General features: G+C 36.7%; 3 protein-coding genes across 3 annotated transcripts in view; 1 reads left to right on the top strand and 2 right to left on the bottom strand.

Annotated features, from left to right (window-relative positions):
• The window catches only part of LOC144850061 (potassium voltage-gated channel unc-103-like), a 49,913-nt gene extending 41,468 nt beyond the window's left edge, over positions 1-8,445 (bottom strand). The window contains exons 1-2 of the mRNA XM_078707238.1: positions 8,196-8,445; positions 318-404 (exon numbers count right to left, since the gene is read on the bottom strand). Of these exons, the coding sequence (XP_078563364.1) occupies positions 318-404; positions 8,196-8,209 (101 nt within the window). The 5' untranslated portion in view covers positions 8,210-8,445. The remainder of the gene's footprint in view (positions 1-317; positions 405-8,195) is intronic.
• The window catches only part of LOC144850066 (uncharacterized), a 140,492-nt gene that overhangs the window by 105,733 nt on the left and 17,230 nt on the right, over positions 1-17,529 (bottom strand). The gene's annotated exons all lie outside the window — the stretch shown is intronic.
• On the top strand, positions 10,603-16,031 carry LOC144850065 (uncharacterized). Its single transcript, XM_078707252.1, has 5 exons — positions 10,603-10,745; positions 12,690-13,031; positions 13,477-14,337; positions 14,711-14,731; positions 14,888-16,031. Exons 1-5 carry the CDS (start codon positions 10,694-10,696, stop codon positions 14,953-14,955), a joined length of 1,344 nt encoding a protein of 447 aa, XP_078563378.1. The 5' UTR covers positions 10,603-10,693; the 3' UTR covers positions 14,956-16,031.

The following is a 17,529-nucleotide window of genomic DNA, read 5'->3' as shown; positions in this document are numbered from 1 at the left end:
ATGATGGGAAGAAGAAGGGGAGCTTGTCATTCGTGAACGTTGTTCAAAAAGGAAACAAAGCGTTTACACACGCGCGCATAGCCATCATTTATCACAATCATAATCTACTTACAAACAACACAAATACAAATTTGTTTAGTTTTACTAAAAAACCAACATGACAATTGTTCGCGGTTGAACCACAAAATGCTATAGAATACAGAGATCATCACGCATTGGTGGAAAAAGTCAATTAACCAAAAACGTATTTAATAGATCAGCAGACGATAATTGTAGAATATCTATCTCATTATTATTCTGTGAATGTGTATACTTACCGTTGTGTTTCTCTAACTGTCGTGTAAGCGCTAGGCCTGCTGTATTTCGGCTTCCGAGATGCAGCTTTTCGATATTTCGAGGCAGCACTGTGGGCAAAAATAAAATCGTTATTATATTTTATTAATTTTGTTGGTATAAGGAAGTCTTTATGTTTGACCTCTCTCTTCTTTTTATCTCAGAAAAAGCAATTAATTAAAATGTTCGTAGGTCAGTAAACTAAAGTAAAGTATATGTAAATTAGGAGTATATATAAAATTGGCTTATAACGAAAATGCTGTTTTGGACGGTTGGCATTGGGATTCTGAGAGTAAGATGCTATACCAATTGACTCCGTTGGCCTCCCATACAAATATGAGTAAAACTCGGCAGGAAACGGAGGATCTCCTGGTTTAGGAACAATCATTGCGAGTACTTTACCCAGTTTGAGATTTGAATAATCGTCCTTGCTCATCATGCAGCAGAAGTTTGATTCACACTCAGACGCAACGAATTGACCAATCACAAGCGACAGTTCGGATGACCTATCGCGTCGTCATTGGTCAAATTGCTTGCGGCGCGCTTACGTCCTAGCGTTGCGTCCAAGAGTGAACCAAACTTTAAGTGGGAAAGACGCTTTAGTAAATAAGTTGAGTGCTCATGTTAATGTTTATTATTTTATTCTTCTATTGAATATTGTCTGCAACCCTTAAACGTATAACTAAAGCGGCGATTAGTGGTGACCAGTCTGTGCCCAATTCAAATACCCCATCAACGAGGGCCTATTTTATCTTTACAAAATATGAAATATACGTCTTATAAGAACAGGACTTTACTGTATATACCTATATAACAGGAATTGAATATATCAGACAATCACATGTATTCCGCTCATCTGATCTCCTTAAGCTACTAAAAAATATTATAATAATTAAAGGCATTTAATTTTAACCAGGATTGTACTGAGGATAGTGCAAATAACTTAATTTCATTGGGGTAATTTTATATGTAAACTAAGGAATGAGCACATTATAGCCTACGTTCTTACATACATATATTTGGCATAAAATGAACTACGACGCACACATAACATGAGGCAAGATCATCCAATTCCCCAGCTACTATTATGTAAAAAAACAAACTATAAAACGGAATATTATTCCTGTGATGTCGCTAGAGAATCATTACGCAATGGAAATGCAACAAACAAAATACCCAGCATGCAATGCAGCAAATTTATGTCTGGATATAGTCAGTTCAATGCTGTTAAATTAAGTGTTTAGACGTCGCTTATGTTTTATTAAGAGACTGCATATGCGTATTAAAATGTAGGCCTATTATACCACTCAGCTATGAGGCAGTTATCTATGCGTAAATATGTCCATTACGGATGCGTACTCGTCCTGCAGATTGTTAAAACTACACTTATCATCATTATGCACACATCTTTATTCACATTAATGAATTTGTTGGCTGCGGACTGCAGTAGCAACAGCGGGGTAGTTTATCCATGGTCATAGAAAACATTTCAAACGAGCTTTCAACTGTGATACAGTGATCTAGGCCTATTATTCATATATGCGATAAACACACGGTACTGTCGACCTGTACCGACACACGGTACTGCACCGACACAATACTGTGCTACAGAAACACGGTACTGTATCGACACAGTACTGTTCTACATAAACACGGTACTGCGCCGATACGGTAGTGCACCGACACACGGTACTGTATCAACACACGGTACTGTATCAACACACGGTACTGTATCAACACACGGTACTATGACAGAACACGGTACTGTATCAACACACGGTACTATGACAGAACACGGTACTGTATCAACACACGGTACTATGACAGAACACGGTACTGTATCAACACACGGTACTATGACAGAACACGGGTACTGTATCAACACACGGTACTGCACAATGCACGACGATGTACTACAAAAACACGATACTGTACCTGCATCCGGTATTTTCAGAGACAACATGTCTATTTACACCAAACTATTAACTTTACATTAATACTAATGTATGTCTTATCTTACATCGGAATGCTTATGACCTCTTTGAAATTATGTAATATAATAAAACATAATTCTAACAATTGCCGTCTTTTACGACTAATAAAAATGAGATAAATGCTATAAAAATACGGAAGGTTTTAATGTGCTTTTATGCTCTATATACCTGAATAGCAATAGAAACAACACGCATGCGCATACGAGCAATTGGATGCATTCAATTTCATTGCATATTAATGTATATTTTGTTGGTATTCATGAATTCTCTCACATTTTTATGAAGAACCTGGCAACCCATCTTTCTAATCAGCAGCAGGAAACGAGATGGTTGTTGGATCGATGTTAGCGGCGTCCGATACTGCCGTAAACGATGCATATTTAAACACCCTTCCCTGTTAAACATCTGAGATCATTATGTTCACCCTTTCAACCAACACTACCTGCCTAAATATATACATTAATCAGACGTTTCGTTACGATTAGCATACGATAGAGTCCACATTGAATTGTATGCATTATACACACTGTGCATGCAGGGGTAAAACAGATTATTCGCCTGTGAATATTATTATCATCTCATCTGCTATTCTATATTCTTATTTTAAGCTTACTATACATTTTAATCACATTACAATAAATGATTTGTTTAATATAATACAAATTTTAGGGTTTTACGATTATTTTCAATGACATCATCGCGGCTCATCATTTTTCTTCATCTTTTTTTTTCCAATACAAAAATAGGAAAAGGAATATCACACCCGAGTATCGCTACTGTATCTAGATTTCTCCAGTATCATAGGAATCTTCGGTAAAACAGCATCACATGTTTGTCACATGTACCACCTAGGCCTATCAAAAACCATTTAACCCTTAACTACCTTACATGATACAGGCATCACATGTGATACCCAAATGAGATACGATTTGATATTATATGATGAATATTCCTATGATACTGGGCAAATACTGTCGCATGTGGAGAGCACTGGGAATCGGGTACATATATCATTCTGGTGATGACGTAATGACATATATCATTTTGGTGATGACGTAATGACGAAATTGAATCGTGGACCGATTACTAGGATTATGTTTAATTAGATTTGTATTTTTAATTTAATTAGGAGAGCTTTCCGTTAGTTCTATAAATTAACATATTTTTAAATATTGTTAAAACAATTCTCTGTATTGTAGATCTACATCATTCATTAGTTCAGTAAGCATACTGTATCTACGGAATCTTCTGTGATACACCATCACATTTCGTCACATGAATTATTGTTTAGGTCAAGGGTAAAAGTAATGTCACATGTGACACTGTATTTAGAAATTGTGTATGATATTATGTACATTGATATTTGAAACGATTGGAACGTGTTGCAGTAACCACTTTGGTTCCCAATATAAGGATACAACGCAGGAAAGTTGACCAATCACAAGCAAAGGACTGAACAGTTGCTAGTGATTGGTCAAATAACCTGCGCTGTGCGTACGCCATTGCGTTGCGTCCAAGTGGTAACCAATCTAAAGCTAGATATTATGTGTATGATATTGGTCGTCGGCACGTGCACCACATACGCCAGAAATATGTCAAAGGCTAAATTTACTACGTACATTGTAAGCTGGAAATATCATATACAACCAAGGTATTTATAATATTACTATATTTAATAATGCTAAATATTTTCTCTGTATAAATTACAAGCAAAAAGTAATAAACGTGACAAATAATTTAATAATAATTGAATTTTCTATATTAAAATAAAGAAATAGGTCATAGAATACGGATAGGGCGTGTGGGTTTATATCGTAAGAATAATAAAGTGGTATTGTTCACACTGTAATAATAATGTCTATATAAGAATATTATTATACACATCATTTATACTCAGAAGGAAAAGCATGAAAGAAATAACATCTTGACAAAAAAACTAAAAAGAACATCAAGGCTGTTACAATATACATCACAATGAAGAAACATTAAGACATGAAATAAATGACCAAATAAATTGCTCATACTCGATACATCATAATAATGTGTTTAGAAGCGAAGCAACACAGATTTTGATAAGAACAATTTAGAGAATTGTCGAGGACACCAACTCAGTATAGAAAATCCGTTAGGCTCGTATACTTAATAAGCTAAATCCAGTCTGGCTTAGCGAGTAAGACCCCGAAAAAAGAAAGCAGATTACAAGACGATTTGAACCCTGGACCTTGGTATCAAAAACAACAATTCAACCTGAAGCAGGTATTTCTACAGACCTTCAAAATAATTCTAAAGTAGAAAATAATCCGTTATCATACAATAAACCGTCATCACATTATTATGAGCTTTATTTTGTGAAGCGCAAACTTGAATCTAAAGATTTATATTTTATTTTTGAGAACGCGTTCTTCTAAATTTAATTGTCTATTTAGGACGTACGAGCTTGAAGATATTGATCACTGAACTATATTCATTTCAAATTGGTTCCCGTCTTTTCACTCGGCTTCTCCTCGCCATTCCGATCACCAATACAGGTTTCGAACTTTTAATCGGCGCAAGCGTCATCTGGTGTTTCCAAGGCTACTGTGCGTGATATCAAAATTAAAATAATGGAATTTATAATTCATAAGAATTATACATTTCAAAAACCCTGAAAACTGACAGGAGGTATAAAGTATAGCATCGCAGCAGCGCGGAGGTAAAGTCAAACACACCCGTTCGTTCACACAGCGCCTATGGGGTATAAAGTCAAAAATACTCGTTCGCACAGAGTTTATGAGGTATAATGTCAAACACAACAGTTCGTTCACACAGCGTATACGGGGTATAAAGTCAAACTCTTTCACATAGGCCTATTAAAGTCCAGCATGTGTGTCCACACAGCGTCTATGACGTAGAAGTCAAGCACCACGCCAGGTCACACAGCGCTAAGGAATCGATTTTGCGAGGTACTCATAGTTCATTTATATAAAAATCACTTTAATAATGCTAACAAAGGCTAGCTTGAGTTACAATCAATAATGTTAAGTCAAGATACCTTAGTTGACACAATAGGAAATGACAATGTACGTCTCACGACGCCCGTATTCAAAATACAAAACCATTTGTATAAATATAATAATTTCTGTAATAAAAATATGTTTATACAAGCCTCCCCCGATACAACGGAAGACATTAATATGCATAATAGTACTTTAATCTATTATGAAAACTAAGAAAAATGACGTATACCCTAAAAAGGAAAGAAAATTGTAAAATGCTAACCAAACCATCTCTTTAATTTAATCTTCAGAATGCATTGAACTCCGTGTAACACTATATAAATAGGATAAAGTACTTGTTCGAGTACGTGACTAAACTACGGCTGAAGTCAAATGGAAAAGGTATACCTTTTCATGTAAAGGTATAGGCCTGTAGGTATTCATAAGGTCAATGGCCAATGCGACCTACTCAGACCCACGTAACACAGTCATCTAGCTGGTGGACACACAAAGGGAGAGAGGCCCATCTAGCTGGTGGACACACAAAGGAAGAGAGGCCCATCTAGCTGGTGGACACACGAAGGGAGAGAGGCCCATCTAGCTGGTGGACACACGAAGGGAGAGAGGCCCATCTAGCTGGTGGACACACAAAGGGAGGAAGGCCCATCTAGCTGGTGGACACACAAAGGGAGGAAGGCCCATCTAGCTGGTGGACACACAAAGGGAGGAAGGCCCATCTAGCTGGTGGACACACGAAGGGAGAGAGGCCCATCTAGCTGGTGGACACACAAAGGGAGGAAGGCCCATCTAGCTGGTGGACACACAAAGGAAACACACAAAGGGAGAGAGGCCCATCTAGCTGGTGGACACACGAAGGGAGAGAGGCCCATCTAGCTGGTGGACACACGAAAGGAGAGAGGCCCATCTAGCTGGTGGACACACAAAGGGAGAGAGGCCCATCTAGCTGGTGGACACACAAAGGGAGGAAGGCCCATCTAGCTGGTGGACACACAAAGGGAGGGAGGCCCATCTAGCTGGTGGAGACACGAAGGAAGGGAGGCCCATCTCCATCAGGTTCAACCAGTCCCGTTCCTAGAGACAGAGCCACAATACATACACATATATCTATTTGCAGAAACAATATCTTTAGTTACTCATGATTGGTCGTGTTTAGAGTGTGACGTACGTAAGAGAGGATAGTACAAGAGACTCTCAATGGACTGATATACTGGGACAATATTCAAAACGACACATGACAGTTACTTGGTCCATGCTTATATACTCTTTACGGTCTTATACATTTTGTTTAGTTGATGGGTTAAATTCTGTAATACCGTGCCTACTGCATAGGCCATAAGCAAACTACCTTCAACAACAGGCGTCACATATGATACATCTGTAACACTGTATTACAGCACTTGCCTATGTTACAGGGCATGATAATGACATATGTGGAGATATCGTTTGCGTTGACGCTCCTCACAGCAAGTAAACAACAACCACCCATTAACGCCGACTGTATAAGCTTGAATACAGTCGTGTATTTAATGTGTTAATTGAATGCCTATTACTTACTAAGTAAACGATGTAATAGTCTAAAGCTCTGTCTACACTATCAAACTTTATGTAACAAAAACATGTGATGTGCCCATATATAGACATGATGATGTCATATAACTACCATATTTGGGTATATTATACCATATTTGGGCACATCAGACCTTTTTTTCTAAAAACTAGTTTGATAGTGTAGACAGAGCGTATATAGGAAAACTGAAAACATCTCTATAATAAACTACAGTACTGTACTACTTAATTATGTTCATATGCTTTCTTATAGTGTGGTTGTGTTTTAATACATTAACATTATTCATCATACTTGCTTTTGTTATATTCCATTTGTAGTCTAATACACAATGAATAGTTACAATAGTTCAGTAAAATAAACATATTTACGTCGAGTGCAGCTGTGATAAATGCGAACGCGTCGATTTATCCCAGTGTGAACAGACCGTTAAAAACGTCTTATTTATTACAAAGGCTATTTTTAGTTAAGATATTTTATTAATCGTTTTAACCTATATAAAAACAGCTCTCCTTAATGTGTTTACGGTATCAGGCAATTAAAGTATTTTTCAATCACACGTTCATTTCAACCTAGGCGTGAGTAGAGTGTTACGTAACCGTTAAGTCACGGTGTCCATTGAGGAATTTTCTGCGTCTCTCGGGACACAATGAGAACGCGCGCTTACCGAGTGAAGCGTACACTGTGGATATCAATATTAGAAATTAATCTGCTATCGTAAACTAAATTGGGCTGGTAAAAAACTAAAGCACACGACGAAATTTTGCTTGTTTATGTACAATAAGACATTTAGCATCAAAAAGTATTATTGTATTTGTAATAATATTCATTCACAATTTAGGCAATTTTGATTAGGTCCTAGCTCTATAGACCCACGGCAGCCACGAACGATGGACCAGTACACCGGAGAAAGCACTGTATTATTTAAAGTACACACTTGATCTTATCTAAGAAGACTTGTTTCCAACAGCACTATGGGTCGAGGAGGTACCTATACCGAATTCCACACAACTCGACGATGATAATGCCTAATTACATTTCATAAATTATTTACATTCATATGCACAAATATAAGACGTCAATTAGTTTCAGTTATACAAACTGACGATAATTGTACAAAGAACATTGGTAGAGATGGACTACATTGAATATACTGTAACGCAATATATACCGTATATATCACATTATGTTAGAGCATGTAAATATATATAAATTCAGATCTCATGAACTCGACAGGTAGGTGAGCTAGTGCTACATACTACATACTTAGAAGATAAGAAGAATACATTCTGATGATAATCAACTTACATTACGTGTGCCATCTTGCTTAAATACACGTTTTCACACAAAAAACAACAAAATGTCAACACACTTCTAATCCGTAATGTATAAAGCGTATAGTGCGCATTGTAGCCTAGTAATGTATAAAGCGTATAGTGCGCATCGTCGTAGCCTAGTAATTCCGAGGAGAGCTAGCGAGGCAAACCCTTAAACATGTTCACGGCGGCCGGCAGCGTAGAGAACGAGTCGTAAATTTCCTAACGTTCACATTCTTTGCTTTCCAATACTCAAATGTAGGAGAAACAGTCAATTCAGAGATGATACTCTCAACTGAGGGCGCTGTTTAATTGTACAAGATTGGTGAAAATTATGAAGAGTAAAAAGTAAAAATAATATTATACAAATTGATTCTGACATTTGATTTGAAATAATGTAAATAGCAATTATTGATTTAGTAAAGGCTGACTTTCTGATATGAATAATTATCGAGAAACGACGACGACGACGACGCGATGGAATGGATAAGCGTCAATTACCATTTCTGTCCAATCGTATATTATATGTTTTGTCTTTTCCTATCCTTTTCTTAAAGATATATTGTCCCATCTGAACAAATAATTTTTTTAATATGCCATTTTAATTTCACAAAATAGTAATTAAGTTTGACCAAAAACGGGAAATTATTTACCTGGAAAAAAAATGTAATTATAAAAAAAAATTGTCTGTCAGACATTGGTTTTTGGTTAAATTTAACCATTAATTTGTCCTTTTATATTAAGACTCTTGATATAGGCCTAAGTGATGTTGATGTATGATGATGATAATATCGTGATTTAGGTATGGAACGCCAACAATATTGTGGGCCGGATGCATGCTGCGCTGTACTAATTCGCCTGTGGGGCTACACGCACCGTATAAATTCCACGCGAGTTTCTACCAGAAAATATCCCAACCCACAGGCTTACCACATATTATGCAAAAAGAAAAAACATAATGTTCATCCAGCACAGTTTGACATACCCACTGTCGCGTAAAAGCAGGCATACAGTAAGCTATTAATTCTTGACAGCTCAGCAGTCATTGAAAGGGATAACATGCTTCCTCAAACCCCTGATAATAACATCCCGGCATTAACAGTATGCATGACCTCTCGGTCCAAAGGGAGATACGCACAAGGTTTAAGATAAAACTGCGATTTAAAGTAATTGGTATTTCCAGTCAGTACAGTCATAAGAAGGCAATCCCCCACGAGACCTAGTATTCCGACGACATGTCTGGTACACATTCAAGGTTTTTTCTTGCAGCGCTACGATGTGCAGTTATGAGTTCAAATCTTTGCCTTATCAGTAAAAAAGTTTTCTTAAACCTAAAGCTACATAATGTAATAAAGTAGCTTTAGTTGAAACATTAATGACAGGTTTAGCTAAAACTCAAGAAGGTCTAAATAAAATCTAGTAAACTTTTACCGATTTTTTGTTTTCAAACTTCTGCAAATTTGCTTTCTACAGTTTGCCGAGGTTTGGTTCACACTAGAAAACTTTACCGATTTTTTCCCCCAAATTTTGAGTTGCAAACCAAAGTTTGCTAGTGTAAACTTCTACAAATTCTTTTTCTGCATTTTTGCGAAGTATGTCAACTGGTCAACACTAGAAAACTTTACCGATGAATTTTTTTTTTTGCAAATTTTGAGTTGCAAACTAAATTTTGCAATAGTGTAAACTTCTGAAAATTCGTTTTCTAAAGTTTGTCACTGGTCCACACTAGAAACTTTACCGATTTTTTATTTCTTATTTGTTTTTTTTGTGTGCAAATTTCAAGTTGCAAACTAAAGTTTGCTAGTGTAAACTTCTGCAAATTAGTTTTCTGCAGTTTTTGGTCAAGTTAACAACTGGTTTGCACTGGCGAAAACTTTTCTTTAAAAACTCGAGATTGCAAACAGTGTAGACGAAAGAAAATGACTATATATGTCTCGAGCCGTTTCTTAAATACAAACATAAGGGGAATGACGAACAAAAAATGGAAACGAAATGCACAGCTTTGGTGCACACGAAATAGAAATATGTATGCCTCTGAATCACCAATTAAAAAAAAGTTGTGTCGGAACTTATAGCGGCCGGTAGAGTAATTTATATTCCATTGGCATCCGTATCCAATTAGGGCAAGTATTCATAAAGGGTGTGACCATAGTTTAGCAAATGTTGAATATTGTTCCAATTCCAATACTTCCCATTAATAAAGGTTATTTTATGCTAATTGATTTCCTTTGGTTTCCATTTTCCGTTCGCTTTGTTCTTTTATTAAAGATTTAAATTTGTAGATACTAAAAATACATGTCACACATTGGACCGGCAGATAAATATGAGTCATATTCGTGTTTCCTGCATTGCTCATGTTAAATTAAGTTTGTTAGAATCGCAACCAGTCGAATCATTCCTTCAACGGGACTACACCGTACTTGCTATAACTGCGAAAGTTCTAACTTTTAGAAGTTAAAACTGCGAAAGTTACCAGCTAAAACCTGCAAAATGAAGATCGTTTTGCAGTTACTGTTTGCTGCATTTGTAGCAATTCTAATCGGTAAGTTTTTTATTTTATTTTTTAACAGATGTCAATTAAATGCATTGACCAATTGCCAACGCCTTTTTAAGCAATAAGTTACTAAGCAGAAAATATCTTCACAGGCATGTAATGTTTTTTAGTTTGTTGCAATTTATATTTATCGGTAATATAAATTACATTCCTTAATTCAAAATCAAAAATGGCTTCAATATCATTTGGAATAACTGAAAATGTAATAATTATAATGAAATTCTTTTTTGGAAAATCTTAATTTTGATGTGTCCTGTCAACTAAAGTTTTAATAATTATCCATATAATTAGCATAATTAAGTCTAAACAAAATCTAGTAAACCGAATGTGTGTTTGCAAACTTCTGCAAACTTGTTTTCTGCAGTTTGATAACTGATCACTAAGTAAATGTTACAAAACTGTTGTTCTTCGAGTTTTCTCGAGATCGATAACTAACTTTGCTAGTGTAGACAAATTTGTTGGCAAACTAATTGCTTTCTGCATTTTTCCAAAGTTTGTCAAACTATGGAAAACCTTTCATTTCTCGAGTTTGCAAACTAAAGTTTTCTAGTGTAGACGTCAATCTACCATTGAAATAGTTTACCTCAAATAAAGTGCAATATATTCTAAAACTGTTCTGATAAGTTGCCTTAAATTGTCAAAAAACTAATTGAAGAAGTATAATAGTACTCATATAAATTACATTGTCTCTTTATTAAAACAAAAAACAAAGTTTGTTTATCTATATACACTACCTGTAAATTATAACAAATTTACAATTCCTTTTATAATGATACAGTCATAAACTGTTACTATAAATACCAACAGGAAACTGGAAGTCAACTTATCAATTTAACTAATTTCTTCCTAAATTCGTTAAACCGGTCTGTTCAGGCACGGTGTCATGTATAGAAACAATATACTGTGGGACTGTTTCATGTCAGCAACGGTAAAACACGAATACACAACTATGTAATAACTGAACATAACCCTTTAAAACCACGCCCACGGGGAACCATAGTCTTTGAGATTGAGAAAGTAAAGCTCTAATCAACAGCAGACTTGCCGAAAATTGTAGTGGGAGGTTGTAGCCAGGAGACAAGAAACTGGAGATGCTGTTTATTGTCTCTTGACATAATACCGCACGAGAATGTGATGGCTTGTTCCACAACTGGGAAACAAATTTGATTTTGAAAGACATTATTCTTAACTTATTTTTAGTTAATGTTTGACCTGAAGTAATACAATTAGCACACATTAGTCAAAATATTGTTAATATATTTATCTCTACTCATTATATCTCATTATGTATATAAAACATTTGCAAACTTTTATATATTGTTTCTACAACATGTTAAAAACTTTGGCACTGTTCAAAAGGATTTCGACAAACCCTTGATAGTACCACCGTATCCCGTCTCCATAATGGTACAGTCCAAGTGAACCAGGCATTTCAATTTTGACATTGTATGACTCAACCGAATGATAATCTTGTAGTTGTGTGAATTCGTAGAAATACTATGTGTGTTTTGGAGTCTATCTTTCATGCAAGTTTATCACTTTATGAATAATAATCATTGATTCACATCAATCGTTCGATGTATAATTACCCAGGAAATTTTTTTACACCTGCTCCGGCTCGGTTCCGTTCCGGCGCTCGAACGCCAATGGTGGGTTTTCAAGCGGCTACGCGCATATATCGATTGGCGCATACAGTAGCCGCGTGGAACATCGTGAAAACGAAACATTGTTTGGCGTTCGATTTGATTTGCCGGCGTCAAGCTGGAACCGTGCCGGAACAGGTGTGAAAGACCCTTTAGAGGTAGGTTGGGTTTGTTCTCGAAGTATGGTGTCTTTGAAGACCGGTGCTCTGAATATCTATATATAAAGATGTGTTTCAGAGTGTGAATGTTTTCTAGGCTAAAACCTAAGTAAACTATTTTTACATTGCAGACCCTTCAACTGGACTTCAGGTGTTTGTGAGTGGACCTCAACAACCGGTTGCTATCGGAGCACAAGCTAAACTGTCCTGCTCATATTCCCCATCCGCTGAGGTGGACATCAAATGGTTCAAGAAAACAACACCACAATCCTTTCAAAAAACAATCGTCTTATCAAGGGTAAACGGCCGAGTTAATAACCATAATAACAATCGAATGCGTTTTGAAGGGCCTAATGTTGCGCATATGTTGATAAGACAGGTTAAAAATATTGACGCTGGTACGTACGTATGTGAGGTGACAGAACGCGGCTACGCTCCTATTGAAGGTGTGGCGATGCTCAAGGTATTACGACGTAAGTTTCTTTTCTTATTATTTTTAATGTATGAATTCATTTATTTCAATATATAACACAACAATAATAACAATAAATGTATAATTCAAATTTTTTAGCATAGCAATGTCGAGTGGACATAAAAAATATAACCACATATGGAATTCTTAAATTTGCTTGTTTTTATTAATGTAATTCTTCATGCTTTTTCTATGTTTAGTTAACATTAATATTAACATCGTTAACAATAAGATTTGGTTAGCATATCTCTTGTCCAGAGTCCAGATAATTTTTAACAATCAAGCACTAAAAACGCTCTGATTTTCACGAAATAGCGTTATATAGGCCTAAATGTCGCATTAATAATTAATAGTTAATACACATATTATACAAATCTTAAATTTGCTACCTTTTTAATGTAATGATTTTCTTTGTCACTATTAAACATCATAACTATTATATTTAGCTGGTCAACAACCACCACAACGACCAACAACAGCACCAAACAACCCAAATCAACCAGGAGGCGGCGGAACCGGTGGAATGAATCCTGGAACCGGTGGATTCAATCCTGGAACCGGTGGATTCAATCCTGGAACTGGCGGATTCAATCCAGGAACCGGTGGGATGAATCCTGGAACCGGTGGGATGAATCCTGGAACCGGTGGGATGAATCCTGGAACTGGTGGATTCAATCCTGGAACCGGTGGATTCAATCCTGGAACCGGAACCGGTGGGATGAATCCTGGAACTGGTGGATTCAATCCTGGAACCGGTGGATTCAATCCTGGAACCGGAACCGGTGGGATGAATCCTGGAGCTGGCGGTGGAATGAATCCGGGAACTGGAACCGGCGGGTTCAATCCTGGAACCGGAACCGGTGGATTCAATCCTGGAACTGGAACCGGTGGATTCAATCCTGGAACTGGCGGTGGTATGAATCCTGGTACTGGAACAGGGGGGATGAATCCTGGAACTGGTGTAGGAAATCGACCGGGTGTTGGAACTGGAACAGGTGTAGTACCTGGAACTGGTAACTTTGGACCTGGAACCGGAGGTGGGATGAATCCTGGTGGATTCAATCCTGGAACCGGGATGAATCCTGGTGGATTCAATCCTGGAACCGGGATGAATCCTGGTGGATTCAATCCTGGAACCGGAATGAATCCTGGAACCGGAAACTTTGGACCAGGAACTGGCTTTCAACCTGGAATGGGACCGGGAATGACAACAAGGAGACCAGGGTTCGGCGGTGGTGGACGCTTCACTGATCAGATACTATACGGAAGAGATCCTATCAACCCTACAGAGGCTTACAGCCGAAAACGTAAGAGACTAGTATGCGTGATTCCCACTAGAGACGCGCAACGCAAGGACGTACGCGCAACGCAAGCGAGTTGACCAATGACAAGCCACTGTTCGAATAATCCATCACTTGTGATTGGTCAAATCATTTACGTTGCGTTACGTCCTTGTGTTGCGTCGCTAGTGGGAACAAAGCTTTATTACTTTACGTTGATAAATATTAAACCAAAATTCCATTTGATTTAAATCATTGATATACATTCGATTTATTTATCTACTACAATTTTATTGCTAAATTTTTTTTATTTACTGACAACAAACCGTATAAAAATGACAGCAAACAAACATCATATTTTTGTATTATACTAATAATTAATATCTTTCTTTTTTTTTAGCATTCTATGACGAAAATGCGGGTAAGTTCTTCCATTTCTTATAGACTTTTTTAAACATGATATTGTATCTAAAAGTTGTAGGCCTACAAGCTCGTTTAATAAAATTGTTTCCGTTTCCGATATACAATATAAAACAATGTAACAATGCACTAAATAATTAAATAAATTTCTTTGCAGGTATGAATGTTCGACCAGTTCTACTTCTTGTGACAATACTGCTTATTGTTGGTGGCGCCCTTGTGTAATACGCTCGAGCTGTTTTGTTTTTGTTTTTTTTTTGTATTTCATGTACAAATAGTAAATAACCTATCTAATGTGAATTTAATTAGTAAATTACGGCCCCTATGCTGTTTAAATAACATACTGAATGTTTGCCTATCTAGCTTAATGTGAATAGTGTATTGTATTTGTCTCTACTTATGGCACAGGTATTATGTTGAAATAGCCTGAATGATGTTTCTTTCACTTACTACGCCTAGCAGGCCTGGATGATGTATTATGTTTAGGTTTGACACCAGAATATTAAGTTGACGCACGAGCCTGCGTATGTGCGCGTACTTTTGTCTTTTTACCGTTGGAAACAATACGGTGATAGGAATTAAAATAGATTATTTCTTAGGCTTATTGTTAAAGAAAGTAATTGGAATTCTTTTGTTTTTTGTAGCTAAATAATCTATCCATGACACAGTTGTCTATAATTGTCAACAATTATTTAAAATTATTTTGACCTTAGATGAGATGCTGTATATGTAAATAATATATCAAGGAATTCATGCATAAGCCTGGTTCCCACTAGAACGCAACGCAATGACGTAAGCGCAGTGCAAGTAAATTGACCAATCACGACGCATTGCGATTGTTCAAACTACTTGCGCTGTGTCCTAGTGGGAACCAAGCTTTATTCGTGTAAAGTTGTAGGGTTTGTACACATTTCATGTATCTTTGTATTGGGACACGTGCCAATTATGACAATTACTCATCGCTACAAGTCTATCTCTGATTGGCTACTTCTAATCACACACCCACACACACATCGACAGATGACCCAACTAGTTAACAAGTTTCCTGCTAACCATATTTGATTTTAAAAATAGCTGGCTATAATTTGTTAGTATTTAATAAGGTAACTATTATAACAGAAGGTATACCAGAAGGTATATATAGAAATATACGGAAGGTACTAAAATTAAATATTGTTTAATTTTTCAGTATAATAATCTTGATTCGTATACCTTAAACAGGAAGAACATTGGTTTTTGCAGTACAGTATATTACTACACGTTGTATTATTTACAATAAAAATGTAGAAATGTCACTCATACATATTATTATACTTTGTTTATGTGTATTGTACCCAAGTACGTAGGCCTAATGTCCCCATCGCGCGTAATTTACATTCAGAATGTTAAATACATTTGTTCAAGTTTGGTTCCCACTAGGAAGCAACACAAGGACGTACACGCAACGCAAGCAAGTTGACCAATGACAACTGACAGTTCGAATAATCCATCGCTTGTGATTGGTCAACTCACTTACGTTGCGTTACGTCTTTAGTGGTAACGCAAGTGAATTTATCCAATCACACGCGACGACAGTTTCAATGATCCATCGTCGCGTCGTGATTAGTCAAATTCTTGCGTTGCATCCTTGCGTTTTGTCGTACTGTCGAAACGATTAGCCACACGTTGGGTTTTACGTGATCAAACTATTTTCATTCTAAATTTATATATAATTTACATTTTTAGTATGTTCGGATTGAAATCGATTCGTTCATGGGGTCGTACCCACACTGATTATACGGTTAAAAATGATAAATAATCGACTTGTTCTATATCTGGTACCGTAGGCATATCTATTTTTACGTTCACCTCAAAATATCGTTTAAGCTTGGTTCCCACACGCAACACAGGTGAGTTGACCAATCAGAAGGCACAGTTCGGATGACCCATCGCGTCATGATTACTTGCGGTGCGCGTTACGTTCGCGTTGTGTCGTCTCCTAGTGGGAACCAAGCTCTAAATATAAACAACCTACTTCTGTCTTATTACAGCGTTATGAATAATTGACTTAATTTCCTTTGATTATGTTTAATTATATTTGACTAAACAAAGATAACGCGTGACCCGGTGTTGTAATTGTTCCTTGTCAACGATGATTCATACCAGTTTACACATAAACAGCATAACATTTGTATTTTGTCTTAATTATTTTCAATTAAGTTTATACTTAACGATTGAGAACAGTTAACAAGGTCGATTTAATAAATGTAATTGAATGTATAATGGGCATTTTCCCTTTCCATTAGTGCAATAACTATTAGGCATGCGCAGTAGAGGTGTAACCTGTGGTAAGCAAGGTTGAATGCATTAAGAAGTGACGTTTTTGAAGTGCTTAACTTAATTACAAATGGCCGGCAAAAAATAGCGATAACAATAAAAATAGGACCAGAGCATACTTCCTTACATATCAGCGCATCATGTGACGTTGTTGTCGGTTGGTCAATTTAAGGACGAAACCGGTCAAATTCACAGTTTGATGGACTAGAGTATCAACACCAAAACAAGAGGGTCAATGGTAAAGCTCTGTCTACACTATCAAACTTGTTTGACAAAAAGTGTGATGTGCCCAAATATGGTAGTGATATGCCATCGTGTCCATATATGGGCACATTACATTTTGTTGTCACATAAAGTTTGATAGTGTAGACAGAGTTTAAGTGTTGGTTCCGCATGTGGACAGACGAACGGGCGCTGTTTGGTGGCATCACTCGACAAGAAGGGACTCTTATAGGGGAGTAGAAAGTCGTGGCATGTGTCATC

The sequence above is a fragment of the Antedon bifida genome, chromosome 8 (genome assembly GCF_963402885.1).
Source record: "Antedon bifida chromosome 8, ecAntBifi1.1, whole genome shotgun sequence".
Lineage (NCBI taxonomy): Eukaryota > Metazoa > Echinodermata > Crinoidea > Comatulida > Antedonidae > Antedon > Antedon bifida.
Note: the sequence above shows the minus strand (reverse complement) of the source record. Positions and strands in the feature narration are given on the sequence as shown.

Excerpts from the sequence above, each read along its gene's own strand:
- LOC144850065 (XM_078707252.1), top strand. The coding sequence starts at position 10,694 with ATGAAGATCGTTTTGCAGTTACTGTTTGCTGCATTTGTAGCAATTCTA. Across the intron at positions 13,032-13,476 it reads GATGCTCAAGGTATTACGAC|CTGGTCAACAACCACCACAA; the intron begins GTAAGTTTCTTT and ends TATTATATTTAG. Across the intron at positions 14,732-14,887 it reads ATTCTATGACGAAAATGCGG|GTATGAATGTTCGACCAGTT; the intron begins GTAAGTTCTTCC and ends ATTTCTTTGCAG.